This window comes from Filicampus tigris, chromosome 9 (genome assembly GCF_054856515.1).
Source record: "Filicampus tigris isolate MCC_2025a chromosome 9, RoL_Ftig_1.0, whole genome shotgun sequence".
Taxonomy (NCBI): Eukaryota; Metazoa; Chordata; class Actinopteri; order Syngnathiformes; family Syngnathidae; genus Filicampus; species Filicampus tigris.
Genome location: NC_141225.1, coordinates 22,912,614 through 22,940,372, shown reverse-complemented (window position 1 = coordinate 22,940,372; position 27,759 = coordinate 22,912,614). Strand labels below are relative to the sequence as shown.

General features: G+C 43.0%; 2 protein-coding genes across 7 annotated transcripts; both read right to left on the bottom strand.

Annotated features, from left to right (window-relative positions):
• Positions 1-3,511: 3,511 nt before the first annotated feature.
• On the bottom strand, positions 3,512-17,273 carry LOC147142597 (monocarboxylate transporter 2-like). 5 transcript variants are annotated; one of them, XR_015088200.1, is made up of 7 exons: positions 16,778-16,978; positions 15,860-16,083; positions 13,797-13,940; positions 11,811-12,629; positions 8,813-8,843; positions 4,967-5,119; positions 3,512-4,802 (listed from the first exon to the last, which is right to left on the bottom strand). XR_015088200.1 is itself a non-coding variant. In XM_086041456.1 (7 exons), the coding sequence occupies exons 1-6, from the start codon at positions 16,825-16,827 to the stop codon at positions 5,116-5,118; spliced, it is 1,272 nt and encodes a 423-aa protein (XP_085897582.1). In that variant the 5' UTR covers positions 16,828-16,978; the 3' UTR covers positions 3,512-4,802; positions 5,072-5,115. The 5 variants fall into 5 exon arrangements, 4 of the variants coding, with proteins under 4 accessions (XP_085897582.1, XP_085897581.1, XP_085897580.1 ...); XM_086041456.1 differs by having other exon boundaries at positions 5,072-5,119; XM_086041455.1 differs by having other exon boundaries at positions 3,512-5,119.
• A 211-nt stretch (positions 17,274-17,484) lies between these two features.
• Positions 17,485-26,282, bottom strand: kbtbd8 (kelch repeat and BTB (POZ) domain containing 8). Of its 2 annotated transcripts, none has more exons than XM_086041772.1 (5): positions 26,227-26,282; positions 23,902-24,109; positions 23,409-23,715; positions 21,636-22,455; positions 17,485-20,410 (listed from the first exon to the last, which is right to left on the bottom strand). In XM_086041772.1, exons 1-5 carry the CDS (start codon positions 26,240-26,242, stop codon positions 19,947-19,949), a joined length of 1,815 nt encoding a protein of 604 aa, XP_085897898.1. In that variant the 5' UTR covers positions 26,243-26,282; the 3' UTR covers positions 17,485-19,946. The 2 variants fall into 2 exon arrangements, with proteins under 2 accessions (XP_085897898.1, XP_085897899.1); XM_086041773.1 differs by lacking the exon at positions 26,227-26,282 and adding an exon at positions 25,934-26,042.
• Positions 26,283-27,759: the final 1,477 nt, after the last annotated feature.

Sequence of the window (27,759 nt, the reverse complement as noted above, 5' to 3'; positions counted from 1 at the left end):
GTTCTACATTGCTCTTGTAAAAATGTAATCAATCACTTGCTCCTGCGTGGCCCACCTGCAATGTCGTCTTACAGTTTAACGCCCCACTGCCGAAGCCGCAAAGGTCACCAAAGAAGGGGTCACACTCTTCTTAATGAAGTAGCTTCACACAGCGCAACTTGGAAATGCAGAGAGAGAGAGGTGACAGCAGGATTTTATTCATCCATATCCATAAAGACATTTGTCTTTCATTTCAGGACCCCCCTGGAGGAACTCCATTCTCCTCGAAAACCTTTCAGGCAGGCGCCGGGGATGCCACCTCACGCTAAGAACTGTGCCCCAGGGAACCCGGCAGGCCGAGGCGTGCTTATTAATGTCTCCCGGCGGGCAGCGCACACAACAAAAGCAAGTGCAGACGGTGCCAAAAAAAAATAAAAAAATAAATAAAAAGTGTGGGCGGGCACGCACCAGTCTGACCGTTATAACTTAGCCGGGCATGAAAATCACACATGCATGACAATTGCTGGCAGGCGGCAGTCAGATTGTGAATGTTTACCTGCAAACAGAAGCGAGGAATCGACGTGCATTGGCTGAGGTTTAAAAAAATGGTGACTCAAGCCTTTCAATTAGGGGCCCCAGCCGATACACGGAGGACTTGACACTATTTGAGCTTGTCTAAATTCATTGTAAATAGCACTGTGCAGATTTCCAGTGTTTATGGAAAAATATTCCAATCAGAATTAAAATTTGGCTCACAGCAGCCGGAATAATAAACAGCAGGAGGCCAAACGGAAGTTGATGCTGACTTTTTAACAAGATGCGAGGCCGACGCTAGACTTAACACAGATCTAATCGGCTGGACCGGATCGGAACATATTTTCATAATTTGCCGATCGATGAATGATGTCATCGATCGTATCTGGTAGGGATGTAACGGTACACGTGGGTGTATTAGCAATCGTTAACAATCAATCGTGGCATGTTCGGTTCGGTCTACTTGCGTTCGGTTCGGTCCACTTACGCACGGGCGCTATTGACTGGCGGCGGCCAGGACGCCGGAAGCCGTGATAAATCATAAATGCGTGGATAAATGGCATTATTATTATACACACACATTTTGGTCCCAGTTAAGCCCCAAATACAAGTTCTTTAAACAGATTGGTCCATCTTCTGATCGGATCGTTTTTTTTTTTTCATTCGCTTTATCGGTGATCGACTACAAAATCCTGACTACGCCACAACATTTTGAAGCCAAGCTGACTCCCCTCACACATTGGTTGACGGGAAACATTTGTAGTGATTCTGGACTGAATTTACAGTATGTGCAGCAGACGCCGTGCGAAAGATTTTTTTTTTTTTTTTTTCTGCCTTTCAACCATTTTCGATCCCCACGGGGTTGCGCTGGAGCTTATCCAAGATGACTTTGGGCGAGAGGCGGCGTACGCCTGGACTGATCGACAGCTGACTGCACGTCGCGTTTTGACGCATCAACCATTCACACTCACATTCACAATTTACAGATTTTGAGACAGCGCCCACAAGCACAGCGGCATACATACATACAAACTCGGACATGCTCACCACTTCACTAACCTTTAAAATCTATTGGAATGCATACTTTTGTGACGTGATTCGTATCATGAAGCTTTTGATTTTGCCGACTCGGAACAACCTGAAGATTTGGAGCAAGGAAGAGCACTCATCATCTCAGCATCTGTGCCACATGTGGACTGGATGTCCATTGACGGATGCTGGAGCCAAGTCAAAATCCTCACAGCCGTTGCCAAGTGGGCTGAGATGCAGACGGGCGATGCCGACAAACATTTATGACCACCTAGATTTATGACCTTTCTAGACGGAGGGCAGCAATAAGACTCCCACCAGGACATCAATAGTGGCAAGTAACAAAGTTGAACGGATGGCATGATTAATGTGCCAGTGGGCATCACATACTACCAACAAGGGTTGACCAAAGGGCAAAATGATTCGTGGTTTAATTCCGTGACCCCGGCGGTTTGATTACAAATCGAAACAGCTATCAGACACTATTACGTGCGTGTGTGTGTGTGTTTACGTCCCACAGTCATCGTCTGCCGCGGCTAAATGATGTCCTGGCGTGCATGATGTTGCGGTGCAGTCATTGCTAAGGCTGGCGTGAGTTAATGGCCTTGGCGCCCCGCGCGCACGGTTAAGCGATCCACCCAGCTGGCTTAATGGCGCACGCAGGGCGCAGCCAACAGATGCCACTCACTTCTGTTGGCCAAAGTCACCCGGCAATCAGCTGTCTAAGCACCTCCTCATCTCAACAAGCCAGCAAGGAGAGAAATGAACGCGCCTCTGGGCGGCACCGCGGAGTGGAAATGTGTCGCCACCTTTCGCTGCTCTTCCCAAGTCAATCGTCTCTCTGCCCGCCTGCCCTCGAACCAACACTGATGTGTGTGTGTGTGTGTGTGTGCGCGTGTGATGCACCGTATGACATATTGAGGTAATGAAAAGCCTCTCATGAAAAGGCCAACTAATTAACTCGTTCTATCCCAATGACATATTTATATGTCATTTCACAACGGGTCTGAAAAAAGTCTGGCACTGAATGAGCGAAACACCTCCGATGCGACCTTAGTGTAGGCGTTGCCATAGAGTGACTTGCACGGGCCCTGCATCGACTTCTGCATCTTTTTGTCTCCCTGGATTACAGAAATGAGAGAAAGGGGCAGAATATGGGAGGAAGTTGCAAGGTCATTGTTTCAGAAAGCCTATTACACTACATTGCGGTGTATAGGAAATCATTTTCTGACACGCCATGGGAGTATTAAAATGCAGAACACAGTGTCGATCTTTCCACAGCAGTTACCATGACAATCAGAGAGCATAACGGTCTTGATCGGCTCATTTAAAAAAAAAAAAAAAGTATGAGGTTGTTTGGGGTCGATTCTCAATGTCACAAGTGGAAAATGAGCAATTGGGTTCAGACTATATGAAGCCACCATTTGAAAATACTACAATCGTGTTAAGAGTACCGTCGCTGGGTTATTATTATTATTATTATTACGACTGATATCCGTGAATTTTAAAAAGTAGTTTCATTTGCAGGTGTCCCTGGGATGTGGGCTGCGATGCCGTGAGGGTCAACAGGACGCACGAGTCAGCACCTGTCCCTCTCGTGGCTCTCTGCCTGCATATGCCGGCCATTAAAATGAGACACACGGACGGCAGTCTGGCACACCTCGTGACCCCCGCCACATCTGTTGACAAAATCTTAAAGGGGGCGAAGTGTGGCGTGGGCCCAGGGGGGGGGGGGGGGCGTCAAATGGGGGAGATAAGGAGCAGCTCCATGTACATGCACTGAAAGCTCACTTGTCTCGTTTCCACGGGAACCTCTCTGTCACTTGCTAGGATACAATACAATTGTTGGCACAATAAAAATACGGAATGAAGAACGACAAATGTTAAATGAATAATATATATATATATATATTTGTGATCAATGGGACAGAAAACTCTTAATGGTGAAAGATGTCATTTATTTCGGATTTTTATCACTGTGGAGTGTTCATGTCACTGAGATGAAGACGAGACAAATGTGCTCTGACGGCACGCTAATTGAATCTGGGTTTGATTGCGGCGAATGAGTCTTTGACTGCTGTGTGACGTCCATATTCTCTGTCCAGATGCAAGTCTTTCAAGTTCAAAAACAGCAGGTCCGTCTAAATGTAATTATTTTTTTTAAAGATGCAGACGTGGGATGTGAAATGTTGGAAAGTCATCAGTAATTTACAGTTTAGAAGATACGTCAATCACTTATTTCTATTAAAGAAAATGGAAATCTGACAGAGTTTGCTTTTGAGAGTCTATTCTGAGATACCCAACTTGCTGCCCAAATATCTTTAGGAGTATCAGAGCGGTTTTAAATGTACATCAGATTTTTTTTTTTTTTTTACAAATTGAGATTAAAATCGTATTCAATTCGCTTTCTCGTCGTCAGGAGAGCAGAGAGGGCAAAAAGAGTTAGTTGTGAACAGAGGGTTGGAAAAGACTGACAAGGAGAATTAAGGGGGTTAAAAAGAAAAAAGAAAAAAAGAAAGTAAGACAAAGGAGAGGGCTCTCACGGTGCAGCGAATGAACAGGCCCGGGGCGTCAAACCCACTGAGCCAGTGTCTCACCTTACTTCAGGACACTTGCAGAGGAAGTAAATGATGAGAGGGGGCAAAATATTACCAACGGGAGCGTGGAGGCGTGCGCTGGCCCAGATTGTTGCACAAATCTGACCTCGGCACGGCGGGAGTGATGCTCGGTGAATTAGCATGTCAGCGGCCCGATGCCCCGTCATGCCAGACCTCACGCATACGCATAATAAACACACTCCATCACCTCGCGCGGCCCACTCACACTGCCCAAAGAGAGCATATTCATTATAGATGTATGTTAAATGACTTTCATTACCTCCACTGCACAGTGGTTTGGGACGGTGACAGGGATGATGGATGGACAAGGGTTTGCTACGCCTCCCCCAAGTAGTAAACGTTCTCGATTACTTTCACAAATCCTTACCGAAGCCTTTTGTTCTTTATCGTGTGTCAAATGTACGCGGCATCGACGCTCACACCGTTTAACGGAAGAAAGACGGGCTTTTCCGAAATTGGCAGTCGCGTGGAACCTTCAAGTCGGTCCCACAAACTCGACGCATGCACACATTACGCAAGGCTTCAGGATGAAGGATATGGCTCACCTGTTTTCTGGAGCTGAGCCGTGATTGGTCGTTAGCTGAGCCCTGAGCATCTGTGATGTCATTTTCAGTTGACAGCGAGAGACAAAATGGCCGCCCCCTGAGATGGACAAAAACAGGTAGATTATCACAATATCAGTCAGAATGGCGTGTTAAGACTAGTGGAGCTGCGTAGAACATATTCTTGCAAAGAAAATGTTTGGGTTGATTTCGATTTCACCTCCTCCCAATTAGGTTCTATTTGATCATTTCCGAGTACAATACTGGTCTGCCGTTGACGATGTAAATCAGGGGTCATCAGTCAACATGGTAGCCTCCCCCAAGGAGCACAAGGAAAAACCTCCAGGCCGGTTGTGAAAAACAGCTCACCAGCCGTGGGACGTTGTGATTTCCTAGGAATCTTCCGCAAGTGATCATCTGAAAATGTGAACAATTGCAGAGCTTTATAGAAAGAAAGTGTGCTGCATATTGTTAGTTTTCAGTTTCCTACCTTGTTTAAAAAAAAAAAAAAAAAAAGAAAATCATCGATTCTCTCCAGCACTCGACACTGTTTTGTGCAAATTCCGCAAAGCCAGCAACCTCTGAACTGTGAGGCGGATGTGCTAACCTTGTTAACTCATTGTTGATAATGATTTGAATATGGATTATTCAAAATGAGATCATGCTAATTTGACCAAATTTGTTCTTTCAGAAGTGTGTATCAAACTGTTTTCCCTTTACATGAATCAGTCAAGATCAGGAAGAAGCGGTTTTAAAAAGGTTGGTGACCCCGGGTGTAAATGGATCACGCACAATTCAGATAAAGGAGAGAGACTTTCGATAAGCACAACCGAATGCAATCGTATGCGACAGTGTTTTCCCAACCTTCATTGAGCCAAGGCGGCCATTTGACGTGAGGAAAAAAAAAAGCAAACAAAGGCACCAAATCTTGACTTCAGCCCCAAAGGCCACAGTGTGTGCGCGCGTGCGTCACCGCGTGCCTGTTCCGCTGCCTTCTGTAAGTTTGATCTCATCCCGGCGAGAGGAAACATGACATGGACGCGCCTTGTGCTTGCTCGACACTCGAGGCCTATCTAATCTCTGTTGCTCTCCAAATCCCATTCAATTTCTTCTCCTGATAGATGGCAGTGCTCTTTGAGCCCTGTGGGAGCACATTCTTTCCTCGCTGCTTGTCTCGGGCTGTCCGCTCGCGTGAGACCGCGGCCGATTCGTCGGGTCAGCCGGCAATTGTAAACAAGCCAGATATGATTCTTACAGATGCAAAGGTCAGGAGCAAGGCAGATCATCAACATCTCATCTTGTATCTCACTCCACTTGGTGCAGTGCAAGTTAAAACGACAACTCTTTGGCTTCAACGGGCTTGAGCTTTCATTGAAACGATTTCAAACGGCATCCTCAGACATTTTCCCTAACACATTTGGTCCATCATATATGCGTCTGTTCTTCTTCTTCAGTCATTTCTCTGTTAGATCATTATTGATCTAAGAGAGGCAAAACGTGGTAGTAATAATTTCAAACGGAAATATTCCATGCAAGCTCAACATAAGGGGAGTCATGGCAGCCATATTAGATCGGCACACAGAACCGTCAACTATATTGTCCTGTAAAGCTTGACCGCAAATCTGTAGAAGACCGCCCACCGTACCGTTTAATATCACCAAAAAGAATGCCATTTGGACTAGGGTGTGTAGACTTTTTATGCGCACTGACGGCATTAGTCGAGGCAAACACTGTTATATTGGATTCCGTCAAGTGCAAGTAGAAAAGTGATGGCATTCGCACCTTGTCATGCTTCAAGGCCTGGCATGACACTGAAAATGCACACTGCAGTCATTTCTGCACTGCATCTGTGCTCTAGTGGGCCGCTTATATGCTGATGTGTGTGAGGCTCAACACAGCTTGGCGCAATGCACGCAAAACATCCAGGCCTTGCTCCATTAGCTGCTCATGCCCTTAAGCTGCTGACATTTCCGAACTTGTTCCCAAGCACCATAATTGTGAAATATTGGACAAGGCCACCTGCAACTGCAAAGCTGGTGTTGATTTGATGGTTATTTCATTTACTTCGCTCACCCTTTGAAGATGTGAACGCAACATGGCGGTGCGCCGTCCGAAAACAAGGTCCAATGCTCCTAGTTGTTTCAAGACAATCATCGGCATGAACAAAGGGATCGAGAGGCAATCATTTGGTAGGCGAAACACACAATGTCTGTACAGGATTGATTTTTAATGTTGCCGTTTTGCAACCCAGTACATGCATTCAGTCAAATCCGTTCGGACGAACTGAAGGAATAATTCATAGTTTGCTCGTTACAGAAACAAAAAAGAGTTTGGCAAGGTAAATTAAGTGTACGGAACACTGAACGCATTCAAGTTCTATTTGGAAACACTGTCTCAAAAGGCGACATAAAATAGACAAACGTATTTTATTTCTAAGTCATGTTCGGAAAAGTACCATCAGTTGTGAACAACAATCACAAATGACATGACTGCACGATACGCCGCCCCCTGCCAGGCTGAAGTAACATACGCAAGGGTCAGGGAGACATCAGACAATTACTAACGTTCAGTGTGCCATCCGCTCACACGTTTGTGCCACCCAAGCGTGACTGACACTATAGATCGTGTACAAAAAACGTGTAAAGCAATTTGGACGACAGTTGCTGGTAACTTAGAACCTAGTGTAATAAATGCCAAGCCATTTCTTAGCGATGCACAGTATACGAAATTACGATCCAGTGTGACGTTAAAAGCATTTAAAACTACAGTAGTCATTCTCCATTCATTTATTACAATGTCAAAAAGGCATGCTTTTCAAAGCGTAGCTTGTAACAAAAGAGCTTACCTATAGCAAACGCGAGATCGGTTGTCCCAGTTGTTAAGAAAATTGTCGCTTCTGTTCTGACTGAACATGACATCACAGTTGCTCAGGGCTCAGATAACAACCAATCATGACTCACCTGTTTTCTGCAGCTCAGCCATGATTGGTTGTTATTACAGCCCTGAGATGTCATTTTTCAGTTGACAGCAAGTGACAAAATGGCCGCCCCCTGAGATGAACAAAAACGGGTGGATTTTTATTACTTAACTCATATTCCTCAAACGCAATACCAATCAGAATGCAGTGTTTAGACTGCATAGAACACATTCTTGGGAAAAACATTTTGGGATTGACTTTATCGTTAATTCATTCACTGCCAGACCCTCTTTTACCCTAACGTTTGAAAAATTGGGAAAAAAAAAAAAATAGAAGTTCCTGGGATTGAATGTCTGGACTGTGAAAAGACTAATAAAAATGTCCTTGGCAGGACAGGATGTGGATTGCTCAGGACCTTTGAAAGCACATTGTCGAGTTAACGCAGTCGATAGTGTGGTTGGGTTTTTTTTACATTAGACGTACTGACCACAACTTTCAGGAGTAATCATATCACTTCTTAACAGCGTAGCCGAGCGGCACATGCCGCACGCGAAAGGTGACAACGTGATCGTTTGACCCATGACCTAAGTTTCAAGTTATTCAACCCAAGCACCACTTTTTTTTTTCCAGAAAAGTGCTTCACATTCATTGGCTTTTGTCAAAAATGGAAAAATTGTGGAATGTAAACAATTATAACGATATCATACCCCCGTACCGTATGCACAACAGTGCAGCGGTATTGGCAAACTTGCAAGTGTTACAAGTGTAAACATTTTAACTTCAATCATGGCTTCACAGAAGCACTAGTGTGGCCTGGTACTTTGGCTCATTAAAAAAATTGGTAAGATGAACAGCATTTTCACTTGTCTGACTACATGGCCAAATAGCTCAGTGGATGTGAAATGCACCTCCTCTTGTGCATTGGGGAGACGCACGTCAGAGAAATTAGAAAAATGAATTGGAATTAATTAATTGCATCCTTCAACAGGTCTGGCTCACTCCCATCAGAGTCGTTTGTGCGAAAACTGTGACTGAGTGCGTTCAGCATCTCGCCCTGTTCCTGGCTTACTACGTTATTGGGGCTTGGTTGTCGAGCCCTCTCTTTTTCCAGTGTGCGATAGTTGTAAACGTTCATGACGAAAAGGAACATCCCACCAGTGACAATGACTGTGCCGCACAAGAAGAAGAGGTACCTGTAGTCACCAAATATATCCACCAGCAGCGCTGTAAGAAAAGCAGACGAGATGAAATTAGAAATCAGGTTGAAATCGGAACACACGCATACGCTCCAGCTTTTTCATCGAAACACTTTTGAAGAAACGCACAAGCAGCACGAGCCAATATCTCCCTGACGGAATTCATCAAGATATGCGGCTGTACACCATGTGTCGTTTTTGAGAGAGAGCGTGAGAGAAACAAAGCCAGGGTCAAATTGAGACGTGCCACATTGGAAAAAGACCGTGGGCCATTACGCTCGTCCTGGCCCACCCTGCGTCTCTGAGAAGGCAATTTGGACAGCTGCTACCGAAACGAATCAGAAGAGAGGCCCTTCTAACAGCCACTGATATCTAGGACAGGTCTGCCGAAAAAGTGGATTCGATTGAAGCCCCCACATGTGCACAACTCCCTCACTTTCAGACAAGGATCAATTGGCAGGTGTTTATCTCGCTCACCTTCCGTGTGGATGGGAGGGGTCAATCTCTATGGTCATTTCAGCTCTTTGCAATCTCTCATTCTTTCTATTAGAGTACACTCCTAAACAGGTCATTTTAATCCGAGGTGGCTCGATGTGTCCAGGTGTCCCAAAACGTAAATTTGACGCTGATTTAAAAAAAATAAAAAAAATTTAAAAAGCCACTTTTTGCTGAATCTAACCCTTAATTCATAATTATTCTTAAATAAATATAATGAAAACATTCCATATATTATTAGAATTCTGAAGAAAACCTGAAGGGCTAGAGAAAAAACAAAGGCAGATTCGGAGTCGGTGAAAGTAAATCATCAAGAAAAGTATACCTGCACTTCTGATTCAAAGTGGAAATCAACCCAAACACATTTTTTTTTTCAAGAATATGTTCCCAGGAGGCTTGCATAGAACATATTCTTGAAAAAAAATATGTTTGGGTTGACTTCCCCGTTAAAAAAAAAAAAAAAAAAAAAGGGGGGAAAAAAAGGAACATTTCTTATTTAATTATGTTGCGCAAGAGCATGTTTACACTCCAAAACCGTAGAACCTTAACCACAGACAGCTGAAACCAAGAACTGAAAGTGGGACCACGTACAGTAAATGCCTCACCACATACTGTAGTCTTATTGTGAAGAAGCTCACCTCTCAAGTACATTTCGCAGTCTTTGCTCTTAACACCACTAACTCGGGTGATTAAGTACACAACGCAATGGGTCAAAAGTATGAAAAAGCAACTGCCTCTTGGCTAAGACTTTCAAGAATGTTAAAAATACCTCAACTTTGCATTTGGACCACCTTCAAACATCACAACGGAGGTTGTGCCATCTGATCGATAGCTGTCATATGGTGAATGTACACAAGTGGCCATCATCCTCATTAAGACGGGTTTTGTTGGGCAAAGCATTAATGGGGTCCATCTGGCATTGTCACCTTTTGTTTAAATACGGCACAGGTCCACCGACTTACAGGACACTGAATGGAGCATCATTAGACCGCCAAAGCAAAAAGCTAATTAAACAGACTAACCTCAATTATACCTAATTGGATTGACCCAAAGCTTTGGGGGAACTGTGACAAGAAGAGTAGTCTGGGTAGACATAATGATTGTGCCCTCTGGAGGAGAATGCAAGATGTGCAGGGAGGCACTTATTTACCCTTTTAAATGAGCGCCTCAGAACAGGGTCGCACTAGACAAACCCGGGGCCTATAAATTTCCACCTCATTAAAAGTCAGGTTGCCGGCACAGTAGCTTAATCAGTGGGCTGGTGCGCACAGCTGATTAAGTTATGCAGCGTCAGTGATTCCTCAAAGTCTTTGTTTTGAGCACCCCGTATAGAAATCTCTGATCTGTAGAGCTGACACCAAGCAGTGCACTACGAGGGCATCAATTATTAAGAGGTGTCAAAAGGAAGTTGCCTTATTTACTGGGGTACCGTGCAAATGTCCCCTATGGACTACTAATGTTACAAACTAATGTTTGATTTAGTTCTAATTTGTAATTATGTTGCAAGAGGCAGGTCATATACAGGAGCCAACTCACCATTTGTAACTGTCTCGAAACAGAATTTGACATAATACAATGATTTTCTTTTTCCATTCAAGTTTTGTTCAGAGAAAGAGGGGCAGCCGTTGTTAGCATAAATTATCACATTTCACATAATTGTACTTTTTTTTTTAAACTACAAATAATGTATCATTGTACATCTATGTGCCTCTTTTGTGCTTTTTTTTTTGGTGGTGGGCCTTTCTGTTGCCGGTCCTTCCCTCTGGAATGAGCTTCCTTGTTAGGCAAGCCCCCCTCAGTGTCCGTTTTTAAAACTCGTTTGAAGACACATTTCTATTCTTTGGCTTTTGACCAGATGTGAGACTGACACTTTTCTGCTGTTTTCCAGTGTCTACTGCAAATAATAATTTACTGCTTTTACTGATGTATTATTGCTATATTGTTAATCTAAAGTACTTTGTTACAGCTGTAGCTGTTATGAAATGCGCTATATAATAAAGTTGTATTGTATTGTATTTTTACAAATTATTGACCAATCTAAAGTGTCGAAAATGGCTTGCTCTCTTTGACGATGTGATATTAATGGGTCAACAAAAATGCTGTTTTTGAGGGTCTCCTGAAATGTGACAATTTCGGAAGTACGAAGATTCTGCCCGACACCAGTGAAACGTAAAATACGTGCTTTGGATCAATAAAGGTTGGGAAACGATGCAGATTTTCAAAATTGAACCGTCTGACAATCTGAGGTTAACCGATTTCATGTGTTTTGTTTTTTTAGGTTACATCACTCTCACGCCGCACATGAAACTGGCCCACGTGGGAGATAAAAACAGAATTGCGTAACATGAACCGTATCGTTTAGGTCCATCCGAACAGCAACAGCCGTGCGCCTGTGCTTCGTTTTTACACACACATGCATGCATACAAACACACCCGCACCAAATAATGTCAATAATTTGATACTGGGCATAACTATATCATGGCTGTAATCTATTGTTACCTGCGGTGGGTGGTCCCAGCAGCATGGGGACACACTCAATGATGGTGACCAGTCCAACGGCGCTAGGGAAGCGCTCATTTCCCATCAGATCCATCAGGCACTCAAAGATGAGGGCAAAAACCATGCCGAAGCCCACGCCAAAAAACACAGCGTAGACCACCAAGAAGCTATAGCTCTCGATCAGTGGGCATAGTAAATGGCAGGTGCCATTGAAGACCATGGCAAAGCTGAAGAGGTACTGGACTCTCGGTCTGATCCACTTGCTGTTGGCAATCAGGCCGGTGCCAGGGCGGACAAACATGTCCACAAAGCCCATAATGGAGAGCAGATACGCTGCCGAGTATTGGTCGACACCGTGACTAACGGCGTAGTCGGACAGGAACACAATGGGCGCGTAGGCGCCAAAAATGAACATTATGTTGCCAACGAGGTAAATAAGAAAACCTCGATCTTTGAAGAAGGACCAATCGAAGAGGTTCTTGGCACGACTGCCACAGCTTTGCTTCCGTTGCTCGGTGTTACTGTTATTTGACTGCTGCGCCCCTTTTTTCTGGGGCGCGCAAAAAAATGACGAATCGCAGCAACCAACAGGTCTCATCAAGGCCCCGGCGACACAACAGTTGAGCATGAGAGCCCCGAGGATAAGAAGACTTCCTCTCCAACCAAATTTGTCCAGTAGATATTGATTAAAGGGGGCCAGGAAGCACAAAAAAACGGGACTTCCTGCCATAGCTAGACCGTTGGCTAGAGGACGCTTGGCCAGGAAATACTTGCTGATGATGGTGAGGGATGCGTTGAGGTTTAAGGAGAGTCCGCAGCCTGTGTGGAGACAAAGGGGGGGGGGGGGGGGGATTCAACATGCTTCAACTGGAATGTATTAACCCAAATCATCCTAGTGGATTAAAATAAGATTGCAATATAAGAAAGAATGTTTACGAATGTAATTGGCAAAGTACATTGACGTTGTATTGAGCCCATGGGAAATTAGAATAGATTATTGTTCCTGTGAATATTTATACTCATTCATCCGGGTTATTTACAATCGCAAACGGCAGAAGCAGCACTCTTTTGAGGGCAAAAATGTCTTGCTCGGACAGAGGAGTGAGAGACATTAAGGTTGAAAAAACATCCCTAAACAGAGGAGGAGCCTTAGGTTGTTGTCACTTTTAGTCAATGTAACATTTTGTTTTTTTAATCGTATGCTTTTCAAACAAAGCACCACTTTGTAGGATTTGTCTCCAATACCACTTTAAATTTGAATTTGATTTTCTTTAAGGTGTTTGGAAGAATTCGGTTTCGTTAAAAGATTAGCTCTTGGTTACCTACAATACAACAATGTGGTAAAAGGTGAGAACCTTGTCAGATTACTGGTCTTGGGAGCCAGTCAGATAAATTGAGCCAACTCCAATAATCAACTATCAAGCAGTTTACATTGTTATGCTGTAGCACACAGTTGTGTGTACTGTACACTATACATCCTCGTTAAAAGCGTCCCATTGTGTTAGTGTGTGGCTACAGGACACGTGCACACTGGTATTACGCACAGGACCAATTGCTGCATGTATTAATCCTTACACAATTGTCCTTGGTAGGGTAATGAGCCACTAAAGGTGGTAGGAAGCCCCATGTGAGAACCTTGATATGAGGCTGAGTAGCACAACATGGGGCCACTTTGTGAGTGTTTTTTTTTTGTTTGTTTTTTTTTTTAACTTATTTACCGTCCTGGTCCTGCTCCACCTCAATAGCTGGAAAGGTCACCCTGATACCACTCTTGAACAAGAAGCTACCGAGTCAGAGGTTAAGGGTGAGGAAAGCAGGTGAAAAGATGTCGAGTACCAAAACACGTCGAACTGCAGGTAGTAGAACAAATAACTTCACTTCAGAGTATCCATCCTTTTAGTGGCTAGTATTTGAGCTCACTCCAAATAGTGAACTATTATGTGAACAACAAGTAAACATTTCAAAAAAGCGAGTAAAATAGTGTACCTGCAATGACGCCAATGCATAAGTAGAGGTAAATGATGGAGTTCCCAAAGGAAGCAGCCACCATGGAGGCCCCACACATCAGCCCCCCCAGTATGACGATCGGTCGGCTCCCATAGCGATTGACCAACGCGCTGCTCACTGGCCCTGCAAAATTACGAGAAGACAAAATTTGAAATTGAAGAGTAAAAAAATACATCTAAAGGCTACACTAAACAACACTAAAATGATGCATAATGCACAGCCGCAGCGCAGTCCGACCTGTTGGAAGTAGCAGCAATATGGAAAAATGTGGATTATTGATTATCTGTTCATTTCTTCTCTTTGGCAAATGCAAACAAATTGCAACTGTAACTCCGGATTTTATCGAACCAGAAAAGCTGCGAACACTGAACCTGTTCCTTTGTACACCCCTTAGGATTGAGAGGGAGTAGCCAACAGATTGACAGACAACAAACACCAGCCATTAATAGACAATCTTTTCACACACGCTTGTGCACAAAAACATTGACTATTTAATCACAATCACTTTTGTCCCCCTTTAACTCAAGATTAAAACCATTCATTGTATTTGAAATACACTTTGTGGTTGAACAGGCATGTGTGGCAATCAATTGGCCTTCTCTTTGTGTCTCTGTCACAATAGCACGTGTCCCGTTGCTAGCGCCATTTCCGCAGTTGTTAGAACTTCACCTATCATTTGACTCCTTGAGTCAGACTTTTTTTTTTTTTTTTCTCCTGAAAAGGCTGTCAAGTCTCTCCCATGAGGGGCTTGATGAGAGACTCCAGTTTGCGAGACCTTCCGCTGATGTATTTGCGCTGTCGCTCTCCACCACTTGGTGACATTGCTGAAGCCTCGCCAAGGACGATATGATGGAGCCCATTGCCTGAGCCCCACATGAGGCAAATATTTCACCAGTTTGGCCTCTTTGAGTTGAGGTCAGGTGAGGAAGAGACCTTTTTATTGGCTAACCTTGAGAACAGCTCCATGAATTCATGGAAATCCAACCAAGTAGATTAATTGTGCCTTTAAGTTTGCCATACATCGAGCTCATTCAATCAACACAGTGGAGTTAAAAAAAAAAAAAAAAAAAAACAGAAGTATTTTGCAAGTTTTAGCAGTTTGTCCATTGTCTTCTCCATGCAAATACATTGCAATTTAGTAGTAAAGTAGCAAAGTAGTGAACGTGAATAGGGTCTTTGCTAATAATATTATTCAATTCCTATGACACTTTTTAGAACATTCATCAAATAGATTTGTAATTAGCAGAGTCACTGTGTAGACAAATGAATGGATGGATGAGGGAGAGGCTCTCCTTACTTTAAAGCAACTGGATGCAGTCAGTCATGCGGTGCCACTTATCAATTTGACATGTCCTGAGGAATTCACGCGACTACAATTTCTTTGTTTGTGGAGAATCTTCACGTGATAACGAGTATGGCTAGTGGCTATGGACGGCCAAAGAAATTATTTTCCTCATTCACGTCACTTTTTTGTTTCATATGATTTAATTTCCCTTCCAGGGCGAATAACTATGTTAACCTTTGCAGTTGACTCTGCACATTTAGCTTTTTCTTTGGCTGCTTGCGGCAGTTTTGAGACAAGGTACTGAATCAATCGCAAACGGAGAAGCAGCACTCTTTTGAGGGCAAAAATGTCATGCTCGGAGAGAGGAGTGCAACAATGTTAAAAATGAGACGCATGAATTCCATCTGTGATATGGCTTATCGCACCAAATATTCCGCCATTGTCATAAAAGTTAAGACTTGGTTTTACAATTAACAAATTGTGGGTTAACCTACTACACATGCGCAATATGACTGCTTGCGTTGTTTTTTTGTCTAGTTTTCTGAAACAGTTAAATGGTTTCGTTATGGTAACAGTTTTGACAAGCTCGTTGAAATGCGTTCAGTTGAAATGCGTGTGGATGATATTGACAGAGAAAACCACAAACCTCAGAAGAGGACCCTTGAAACATTTTCTAATAGCGTAGCGATAAAATACAATGCTTTGGTTATTCTTCTACCACAAAACTGGGGAACAAAGTGTGACTGGGTCATCTCACCTCCAGCATACATGGCTGCTAACATGATGGAGGAGATCCACGCGATATCACTGTAGCTGGCTTGCAAATCTGACTGGATATCCTTGAATAAAATGGAGAGGGCTTTGGGCGTAGCATAGGCAAAGCCAATGGAAATATGAGCCCCAATCACGACCATCCAACCCCAGCCACCATCTGGCGGTTTGAAACCCTGCTCATTGGTGGTTGGTGCAGGGGACATGTTCCTGATGAGAGTGGGAGAATGTATGTTATTCATTTATTCAATGTATCATTATTCACAGTTAGCAGCCGTTTGCCTAATTTATATACACTCACAGGACAGCGATCGGTGTCTTGAGGCAAAATAGTGCACTAGTTAACAACTAACTGCCAGACATGATTAAATTGTACTAGTTAACATTTAGCACTTCACTTTTTGGTGCTGTACAGACTAATTAACTAGTCGGTCTGTCGACTTAATTTCTCCGGAATGACGTTTAGTGTTTTTGGCTGACCTGATGAACCCAAAACACTGACGTGTTTCCCCATTTGGATAACATGTGCAAACATTAAGCGGCTGTCCCAGCAGCAAGCATATCATTTTTATTTTATTATTCTTATTTTTTTTTTAACCATGGAGCAACAGCGGGCATGTAGCAGCCCAAGTTACATTTTTGTGTAAATTCCGATAATGAACTGGATACATTTTTGCAAAACATTCCCTCCTGAAAAAATAATCATCATCATCAATGACAATGACATCATCAGCGACTAGTCGGTACGTTGATCTGATCTATCATGCAATCCCTAGTCACTATTAGTAGCGCACAAATATCAACTAGTGCAGTTTTGCCTTACTAATGGGGGCAAACGAGCGTTCCTTACGTGACTTTCCATGTGGCGCTTATGTTCTACATTTAGTTGTGAGGAATTACTCACCCACTGAGAGCAGAGTACAGGAGAATATTTGACGTAATAATAGTCAGCATGTGACGGTAATCGATCAATGAGAACTGGAACGCATCGTGTTAGAGCACGGGGAAACGGCAGAGTCTTGTCGGACTAACACGTTTTTAACTGTCGCAGTCATTCGAATTGTATAAATATATATTTTCAAATGTTTCGCAAAGTGATACCACTCTACGACTATCCGCGTTGAAGAATATCGCGTTATCTCACGAGAGTAAACACTTCAGTCTAATCGTAGTAGTACAAGACAAAGTAAATACAAATTTGAAGTTTTAGACCGTTTTGGGGCAGCAGTTCCGAGTCAAAATAAATATAAAAAAAAAAGTCAGGAGCTTACCTTTTGTTATGAGACTTCGGGACAGCCAAAGTAAGTTTGCCGAACTTTCTTTCCTCTGCTCTGCTCGGTCACGTGTCACCCGGCGTGGAGTAGGCCAATAGGGTAGACAGGCTCCCAGCTAGCTAGCACGTGCTCCGCCTGTACAGTGCAGTTCCGGTATCTGTACAGTACTTGAATTTATTTGACATTTTATCATCTCTATATTTGAAAACAGACATAGGCACTTTTACTCCGGGCTCGTTACTGGATGATTACACGACGTAATAAATAAAAGAAATAAAAATAAAAAACATAAACAAAGAGATGCCTCTGCAGTACACCGAGAACAAAACGAACGGACTTCTCTTCACTTTTAATTGTTTTATTTTCAAGTTATGTGCAACGTGAATTTCACAGTTGAGCTCAACCACCACTATAAACCATAACCCCAAAAAGACAAACCAGCAAAGTGGAGAAAAGCATGAGGAATATAGTAAAATAGCACCTGGATGCACACACAGTGGATGAGATGAGTTTGTATTGCAGCCCAGGGCCATGAAATCTTCAACATACAATAGCATTCCTAGCTTGTTGTACTGTAATTCATGACTGGTGTTTAAAATGTAGTTTATTGATCTGCAACGCTTATATTTGGTGAGACGGTACTGTACTACAGTGTGGGGGGAAAATCAATTCAAATGTATTAATCGTGCAGGCAATCTTCTCAAAACAGGATTAATCTACCATAACTAAACAAGAAATAACATAAAAAGGGGAAAAGCCACTGAAGACAACAAAAGAAAAAACATCTATTTTCAAGTTATAAAAGAAACTGAAGTTTAAAAACTGTGCAAGTACAGCAAACCTATAGTACAGTATATTACACATGACAAAAACAATTAAAAATACAGTACTGTTTCAGTAGAAATCCTGAGAGTTCCCCATTGCTCGCTTACCAACTGTAAATTGTGTGAATGAAGCTTTAACATCAACTCTGAACTGGGCCGCAAAAGTCACCGCCTCGAGTATTAATTTCCTGGTGTTGTAAATTTTTTTTTTTTTTTTTTTTTTATGAACGCTTTATTTGCATGTCATTTTTGGGGGGATTATTGTAATAAGGTTGCTGAAGCTCTTTCAGAATGCGGGCCACTCTTGTGTAGTAGTGCAAAGATGACACAGGAACCAGCATGACAAAAGTGACAGTAATGTACTGAAAATGTCACACGGGCAGAGAAACGCCACTTAGCTGTGGCATTACTTCTTCTGCAAAAGATTGTCGAAAGATGAACGCAGCACCAACTATGAGTCCACTTGTGGTGGCATGTAAAGACGGATTCATGGCCTTTTCAGAAGGGTGCTTTTGCAAAGTCGAGTCCGCATTTCAGGTCTGTAGAAGTGAGAGCGATTCAGTGCAATGCTGAGTTAAGACTTTTCCGATATTGTTCATCGGGAGGAACACATTTGAGTCTGATGCCTCTTCTTGCAACCGCAGGCACGTCGGCATCCCGAGTGATCTGCACTAAATGACGCCTCGCTTCAAGCCTGCACCCATGCTCCAGTGGAACAAATGCAATTTCAATACCAGACAAGTACATAAAATAATCAACGCACTTTCACTGAAGTCATACGAAGACATGTAGCCTAATCACAGTTCCAAGAATTATTGCTACAACAAAACTTCTTTCCAACATCCACATCAGTTATCACAAGACCGCAAATGCATTTTAGCATTTAGGTGGCAGGCTCTTTTAACCTTTTCAAACTGGTTAGAATGACACTCCACAGAGCAACCCATACAGAGCTCAATGATGTTGCTTCATTAACACAAAATGTCCAGAAATGTCTTTTTTTTTTTTTCTTTTCTCCTTTTCTTTCTCCTCCCAATGGAATATCTCTGAAGTCTCTGAGGTAAGCCTTGTAGTTGGTCTGAACTTCCCACTTAGTGTTGACACAAAGTTCACTCCTGTCATTTCTCCAATGTGGAGAGGGAATATTCCAACATTACACATCACAAGTTGTCTTCATGTGTGTGACACAAAATGGACACCAACTGAAAGGGTGGGAGGCACCAGCCCCCCATGCAACTGGAATCGTAAAAACAAAAGCACGAACATTGCTCAGAAGCCACACATAGTGTATTGTTTGACACACTGACGCTTACACACAAATAGCGTACAGGCTTCAAAAACTACTGTAAATCACAACTACACTTCAAAATAAGTCACCTATAAAAGGAGCTTCAGAGATTTGACTTGGAAGTGGGGGAGGGGCAGGGACAGGGACGCACACAAACCTCAGAGCCAGCAAACTGATAATGAGCAATGCTATTCATATTACCCGTATGAATATATCGTTTGTATATTTATATGTATATATAGAATTTTACTTTATGCTGAGATGTCGCATTCATATCTCCAGAGTGCACACCATGTATACATGCTTCTGTAGAACCTCACCTATGTATCGAAAACAAATGACAAAAGCGTGGCTCAACAATAAGCAAAACAAGTTGAGTAATTGCACTTATGATTCATTGTACGGTTTTCTAGAGCAAGCATCAGTGTGGGGAGTTGGTGCTCTCTGTGGGGGGGAAGGGGGGAATACTGCAATCTTTAAAAGCACCCCGGTCTTGATCTTGTCAAACCAAAAGGTTCAACGGCTTAAGACGTATCAAAAAAAACAACAACAAAAAAAACAAACAAACAAAAAAAAAAAAAAAAGTCTTTGCGGTGCAAACCCGAGGTAACACCAGGCACAAGGCAGGCAGGACCACACCACTCCCTCCGCCTAACTTATTGGGTTCACACAACAAGCCAAGCTACATCAGAGCACCCGCTGGAGACACTGTGGATAGAGTTTGGCCACCACACATTCAAAATGGCGGCCCAAATCCCAGAGGCGGTCGGGCGTCTCGTAGACTTTGGTCCATGCGTCCGCCTCGTCGTCGTACTGGTAAAGGGAGTTCTTGCGGCTGGTGCGGAACACGTGCTCTTCCATCATGACCTGCGTGGCCCGTACAAACAGGTGCAGTTTGCCTTGCAGCAGCATGGCCTTGATGTACGGGCTGGTGGCTTGGTCAAAGGGCAGATCCCGCTTGCGGCTCCAGCTGTTCCTTTCAATGTCGTAGACTTCCACAGTGAATGTGCGCTGGTGATTCTTGCAGATGCCGGCGATGTAGTAAATGCAGTTCTTATAGAGGGCAGCCAGACCTTGGCTCCGAGGGGCGCTCATCGGGGAAAGATGACTCCAGTAGTCCTTGCGAGGGTCAAAGCAGAAGAAATATTCACCTGTGGACAAGGAAAGGCAAGTTTGAGTCTACTGGTACTACTGCCAGAGAGTTGACCGATTGTTAACCCGTCCTTGTTCAATGCTACAATCCTTTGAGCTGGTACGAGGCCATTTTTCTCCACGTGAAGACATTATTAACGTTTGTTAAGATTTTCCAAGCATGTTTTTAACCCTTCATATTCTAGTTTGCTTGCACAGTACCAACTTGTTTTGTTTTATCACTCAAATTATAGTCGTTCTACAGGCAGCAGCGGGAGCTTTGACTTCTTAAATTAAAAAGTAATTCATCACCAGGCTTAGCAGAGAGCGCCACAACTTCATGAAATCAAATTGGCATCATTCATCTGCTCCGTAGGAGTCCAGCAAGTCATTAAACACTTTTTTTCGGAAACTTATTGAATGAAATTGCTCCCTAGTTCAAAAATGGAGAAAGTAGAAAACAGACACAAACACAAAAAAATCGTGCACTCCGTAACCTGTTTTAAGCCAGTCAATAAAAAGGAATTTAACAAATTTAAAAAAACGTTTTCACGTGTCTAAAAGTGAGCAGCACAGGAGACCAACGTTTGATGTAAACTGTATACTGACTGTACAATGACGAGTTGACATTGGAAATTACGAAATCAGACAAAAATTCCCACCCTTAAGTTTCATTACATTTACATTAACGCGGCTTAGAAAAAAAAAAAAAAGAAGTAGTACTGAGGTGGTCTTTAGATGCCAGCTAATGGTTTTGATTTGCTTTTTCGTGTATGGGCTGTATTTTTGTGACTCGTGTATTTTATTTTGGCCACATAACCGTCTTTGTAAGTCCTCTCAGTGAGAAATGCTCTAAAAATAAAATGTACTTACTTATTTCTACTAACCATAAACCATCAAGAAATGCATGCAAACTGTCTTTGTCCTGCAGCTGTGTCCAGAATGCACAGGACAGTATGTTTCATCCAGATTTTTAGATAAGCCCCCCCTGGACCAGTAAATCAAAGAGGAAGCTGACTGAAATTTTGCTACGTATTAACTTCCACCTCATTTTAACATGAAAATGTAGCGGCTAGAAGTGTAAAGCTCCATTTTCAGAGTTGTTTCCCCCTACCCTCTCTTACATTGAACGTGTTTTATGGAAAAGCAAGTCCGGGCGTGAGAAAATCTCAAGACGTGACCCACGCTGCATTGTGAGCGTTTTGTACACAAAAAAATGCCTTCCACTAAGACGGATTACCATACCTTGGAGGACATAGATTCGATCTCTGTACTCCACAGCACTATGAAACTCCATAGCCACTGGCATTGGACTCACAGCCGTCCAGCAGTTGTCCCTGGCGTCGTAGCATTCGACAGACTTTAATGCGTTTCGACCGTCGCCTTCGTACACTCGGCCGCCCAACGCGTAGAGCTTGCCGCAGCAGTGTACCAGTCGGCAGCCAATTCTCGCTCGCAAAAGAGGCGCATGTGGCAGCCATCGATTCCCCGCATGTTCATACTGCCAGAAGTCGCTCTCCGCCCGATGGTCTATGGACACCTCGCTGTTGCTGGGCCGGTAGCCCCCGGCGATGTAGATGTCGTTTTCCGAGGACACCAGGATGCCAACCTCTCGGAGATCGTTGGGGGGTTTACACAGTTTGAACACCCTCCCCGTGGCTGTGTCGAGGCAAGGTACCGTCTGCTTTTTCCCTGAGTGTTTGTGAGCGGCATCGAAGCAGATGACCATCTCGGACGCAGTCATTCCCAGTCGCTGGGGGCAACCGTTGGTGCCGGTGAGGCGGGCTTTGGCCTCAACGGGGTCTTTAGACAGGGAAAGGGCACAAGCAAAGGGTGCGGGTATCCGACTGATGAAGGTGTCGTCCAGCAAAGGCAGACGAATGCACTGGGAAAAGACGTCTGCCAGGTGGGCCTCGCGGCCACTCAGGTCGTGCTCCAGCCAGCGGATTATGCTGTCATAGACGTGCTCTTCTTTCTCCACATTGAGGTCATCATTGTTCAAAATGCTGACCAGCTGCTCCTTGGTCATCTGGAGGAACTCTTGCTCTCTTGAAACACACAGGAACTACCACACACACACACACACAAAAGCAAGAACATAATTCAAAGCAGTTAAGCACACACGCTGAGTATCGACACTTATCACAGGTTGCAAATTTGTGATGGCGATTGCGGTAGGACGGGATGAGTGACCAAATATATTGCCTTTAAGAAAAGGTTTATTACAATTACATAAAATGACGACATAACACCACGTTCATGTGAAATAACAAGGCTCGAAATAAGCGGTTTCGCAACGCTGTTGGCGGGTCAAAATGTCTATTTTGCGATCCATTATTCCATATTGTACAGCAAACCCGAGACTCAAAAGCAGACACAACTCTCAAACGAAAGTAGAAGAACAACTACCGAGACGGTCCCAGAACGCTTCGCTGGGCTCACGTTACCGACTGCGGGTAGTCGGATGTCGAGGGGAAGCTCTGTGCTACTTACGCATAAGTAGCTAGCTAGCAACAGCTTCGGTTGGTGCTGAAGTGCGCCTAAACACGTTGCAGAGTCAGTAATCATCGACAATTATTCATTCATTATATTGTCATATTTTTATTATTCAATAAAAACCCCTAGCATTAACCTGCCCCCCCCCCCACATACACACACAAAAAATGCTCCACAAAGCTAGGAAGTCGCTCCTCATAGCCAGTCATTGATTCACAAAACTGTTCCACAAAGAAAAAAAAACATTTCGAGCCTTGAATAATATGCAAGCGCTCTGAAGTTGAAATAAATGTTTACGATGGAGGTAAATTCTTATGTATGCTGTGTTTTTTTTCCATACAATGTGAACAGCACAATTCCATTTTTTTTTTTTTTTTTTAAATCCAACCTAGGCCTCTTTTGTATTTGAATATAAATTGCATTTGTATCTAATGTGTCTCCAATCTGAATTATTACTTTCTTATTAGTATTTGCGGTGCTAATTATCACATAATTCTAAAAATTCAGCTTGGTTAAACTGACCTTTTTGCGGATGTAGTCTTGTGAGCGTTCCTTCAGCTCCTGGTGCCCGTAGGCATCTGCGAACATGAAAACCCCGATACAGTTCTGGGGGTCGAGCCTGCTGATCATGAACTGGGCACACTGGTCCTGCAGGGCAGGTATCTGGAAAATGCTGGCTGCGGTGAACAGGGCCTGGACATTGGACTCGGAGAGCGTGACCCTGGACGTGTAGGCATAGTCTAAGACAAGGTGCATAGATTCCGATTCCACCCCAACAATTCGGACCTCCCGTTGGCTGCTCTCTGTAAGGCCACTCGTGAACATGGACCTAGTAAACAGGGGGACAGGGGAGAGAATAAAATCATCAACTCGCATGCAAAAAAGCGCGCACCCATTCAAGCTCAACATCAACTTTTATTCAAGTAAGAATGTATTGGTAAGATTATAGAATGGTGTGTGGGTGTGTTTTTTTTTTTTTTTACAATTTTACTGTAATGTGACAACCATCGCCTACCTAAAATAGGGGCTAATTGCGGCAAGAACATTCCGGTGACACGAGAAGGTCTTGCCGTGGTCCACTTCTACGACGATGTCTGTGAGCTGAGCTTCATCATACAAAGCTTTGAGCTGCTGAAGGATATTGCAGGCGTGTATGGCATCTACCCCGTTGTAGTTGGTGCTTGGAGGTGTCCCATTCTGAACTTGTAACAGCTTCCCTACCTCTAAACACACAAGAGGAAAGCGTTCAAGTTCCGCAGAACATCTTGCAAGAAACAAAACTTCAAATGGTTCATTAGTTCAAACGGAGTACAAGTATTAAGTTCCAAAGCAAAGGACTGACTAAACCGTTTTATAACACATATATTTGTGCCATTTATGCGTATTTCCCTGTGATTGACTGGCAAACAGTCCAGGGTGTAGCCCACCTCTCACCCAAAGTCTGCTGGGATAGGCTTCAGCAGACCCATGACCCGCATCAATTTAAAATAGATGGATGCATTACTTCTACCAAGTTCTTCCTGAAGAATGAGTAGCCCTATATAAAGATGATGAACTCACTGATCGGCCCCCAAAATCCTGATCGTGTAAAGCCTTGTTATAAAATGTCAAGCAACGTAAATACGAACATAAACACAGCAGAAACAAATATAGACAACTACACCACTTGCAGGCATGCAATCCTTTATTATCTGCGAAAAACAACGAATGACTGCAGCTTCCTGAGTCAGATGTGAAACTCTTCTTCGCATGTCTGTGTTAAAGGGCCACCTGGTGGCCGAGGCGAGCACACAAGAAAAAAAACGTCTTGGGCTGGAATGGAGCAATGGCATTTACATTCATTTCGATTGTGAAAAATGCTTTTTAGTTACAAGCGCGGTCACTCAACAAATGAAACTCAAACCACATCAAGGCATCACGAGCTATAGATGCCCTCGTGTTTAATTTAATAGTGTACCTTTTCCATCCATCCATTTTCCAAATATCTTTATTAACCTCAAAACCTTCATGTCCCCTTATTAATGTATTCTTACCTGCAGCATTTGATCTTCATTAAGGGAACAGACCAATGCAGTCAAATAATGACTTTTGTTCACCCAAATAAATGTGTGCTTCAGTAAAACAAAACAACAACAATAACAGAAATCATTAATAACACATTCAACTAAGCAATGTCAATCTGCAAGTAGATTTAAAAGTTAATGTACAATTTGACGCCCTTTAATATAGTTCCTGAAACACAGCCACCATGTGTTTTGTATGGATAACCTGGATGTGTTGGTCCATGCTGGTTATTATTGAAAAGAGATTTAATTAAAAAAATACAAGGACATTTTCTTTTTAAGTTCAAGTTTTCTGTGAGTCTTCTTTTTTGTCAGTCTTTTTGTTAAATGCTTGATCACACTCATATTTTGAAGACCACCAGTTAAACATATCAGCCAAACAACGTTATGGTTCGACAGTTTTCCCTGATGTTAGTTCATTCGTAAACATTCTTGTCACACGTGCAAAGCCACGTTGGTGGAATCTAAAGGGACACTGTGCCTTACGCGTATGATCTCATTTTTATTGAAAGGGGGGGGGGGTAAAACTTTCACAACAAACACCTCGTGTTGAGCAACGCTAGCTACTTGACAGGACAAAGAGTTGAAATGAGGTGATTGCAAAACACAGCGGCAGACGGTAGCTAGCTCGCTAACAGAATTCACCGGAGCCTACAGAGGGGAGGAAGGAAGCTACCTTGGCTGAACTACAACTTTCCCAGTTGCAAACACAAGTCACGTCGCGAGTGGACGCCGTTGACCAAAAGTCAACGCGACAACTTGTAAACGTTACCTGGTCAACATCAACGCTAAACTTTTAGCAGACCGCAGTCCCCGAGCTAATGTTTAGCAAGGCATCCCTCAAGCATAACCAGATCAAATTCGGTGATAAAAACTTCGGATGCTTGCAGCCACAACATATATTTCGCTTCAGCATAACAACACGCAACGTGGTGTATCTGTCATTAGTGGTGATAAACGATGCGACGGCTTGAACTTTCAAACCTTTGTCTGTGGTCACGAACAAGTGTTTACACAATCAGCTGTAGGTAGCAAGCTAACCTGCCGAAAGTTAGCCACACGGCTAACGTTAGCCGCAAAAGCCAAGCTAGCGAAAGCCAAACACTTTTTGAGGAGTCGTTTACAGCTCGGCCTCCTTTAACAAGAGCACAACATGTCACGTATGGGTACAACATCTTTGGCAATATAGTATACAAGCATACAACCGCACGATGTATAACTTAAACCGTGTTATTTACGTCTCGTTAGCATACAAAACGATGAAGATTTTTGCTAACCTGCACTGGCAGCCATTCTCTCCAGTCTGTCTCAGGGCAGACCGAAAAACGTCAGAGTGCACAGTGGAGCCCCGGAAACAAGGAGGAGCCAATCAGACAACGAGGCACAAGTGCAACAGCCAATCACAATCTTCCTATCTAAAACAGGACAAAAAAAGTTTATTGGCTTAATGAGAACATGATACACATTGGTGCATTCGCCGGTGGCAGTAAATAATGTATTATAAACTCAAACAAAAAAGTCAGCGCAATAGTGACTTGATTTGAATTTGATTAAACTTGGTGCAAACAAATCATTTAATGTATTTTTGCATTTAAGGTGAAAGTTCAACTCAGCTGTCCATTTAAACTTGAAATCCAATATTATTATTCCAGCCTTGTAAGTGCAGCGATATTAATGATTGACATAAATTGACAATGATTTGTTCTGTATCAAACGTATGTGATGTCATTGAAAATGTACCGTGCATTCCAATATTGTTAAATCATCCATCCATTTTCTTCTTTCTCTTGTCCTCATTCGGGTCGCGGATGAGCTGACTTATGGCGAGGGACATTCCTGGCTGGTTTGATTTCAGGGTTGGCCACAGATGGAGGTTTGACACAAAATTACGTTTTTTGCTTGATGACAATTTTCTTTGAGCGGCATGTTCAAAAAGCAACGGCTTGTGTGTAGAATGTATTATTTCTTCACAGGTTATTTCTTATTTGATGACTCTGAAAGAACTTTGTCTCACTCCCATAAAGTCAAGTATTATTATTATTATTATTATTTTTTTTTTTTTTTTTTTTTACAAAAAAACGTTCTATGCACAACCACTGGTCCAAACACGGCATTCTGATGAATATTGATTAATTCACTGACATTTTAATACAACAAAAGTGTCATAAAATGCAAGGGGTCCATTTTAAAATGATCATCACAACTGCAGTATATTTTACTTTTGTACATTTCTAAAAGTTAAGTTTTCCAATTTAATAAGCTATCATTTTGACAAAAAGCTAACATTTGGTTGCAATAAGACATGTACAATATTTTCAGTAAAGATGAAGTGAAGTGAAAGATAGCTTCCGACACACGTGTCCTTATCTGTGCTGTGCAGACTGCAAATGCAGAGGGAGACAAATAAAACTACAACTGCAATGTAAGCAGGCAATTTCACATATTTTCCCTTGATTTCTTCTCATTCCGCCACAGAGCAGCCTGTGAAATTGGGCCAAACCTCTGCTGAATGAGACAGAGGGGCTTCCTTTGCTCGCATTTATTTCATGATAGATCTGGTTTCTGTCGCCCTGTGATACATCGAAACTGATCACCTGATACATTCTCCCTGTCTCGCACAGAATTTCATGGTCACAGCAATATGAGGCGGAGATTTATTGTTACAGTGTGCAATCACAGGCTTCTGTTTCAGTCTGCAAGAGTGCAGGAATGGCCAACGCTAGTGGAATTAGAAGAGGTGTCTCTTCGGAATATATATGAGTCGTTGAGTGTGTGCTTTTTTTGCTTACACCAGGCTCGAGAGCGAAAGC

Bases quoted from the DNA above. Each gene is read 5' to 3' on its own strand.
- kbtbd8 (XM_086041772.1), bottom strand. The intron at 23,716-23,901 runs GTAGGCGATGGT...CCTGTTTACTAG, and splicing joins GCAATTAGCCCCTATTTTAG to GTCCATGTTCACGAGTGGCC. The intron at 20,411-21,635 runs GTATGGTAATCC...CCTTGTCCACAG, and splicing joins TCGAATCTATGTCCTCCAAG to GTGAATATTTCTTCTGCTTT.
- LOC147142597 (XM_086041453.1), bottom strand. From the start codon at position 16,827: ATGCTGACTATTATTACGTCAAATATTCTCCTGTACTCTGCTCTCAGT. The intron at 13,941-15,859 runs GTGAGATGACCC...GTAATTTTGCAG, and splicing joins AGCAGCCATGTATGCTGGAG to GGCCAGTGAGCAGCGCGTTG. The intron at 12,630-13,796 runs GTACACTATTTT...GTCTCCACACAG, and splicing joins ATGCATTGGCGTCATTGCAG to GCTGCGGACTCTCCTTAAAC.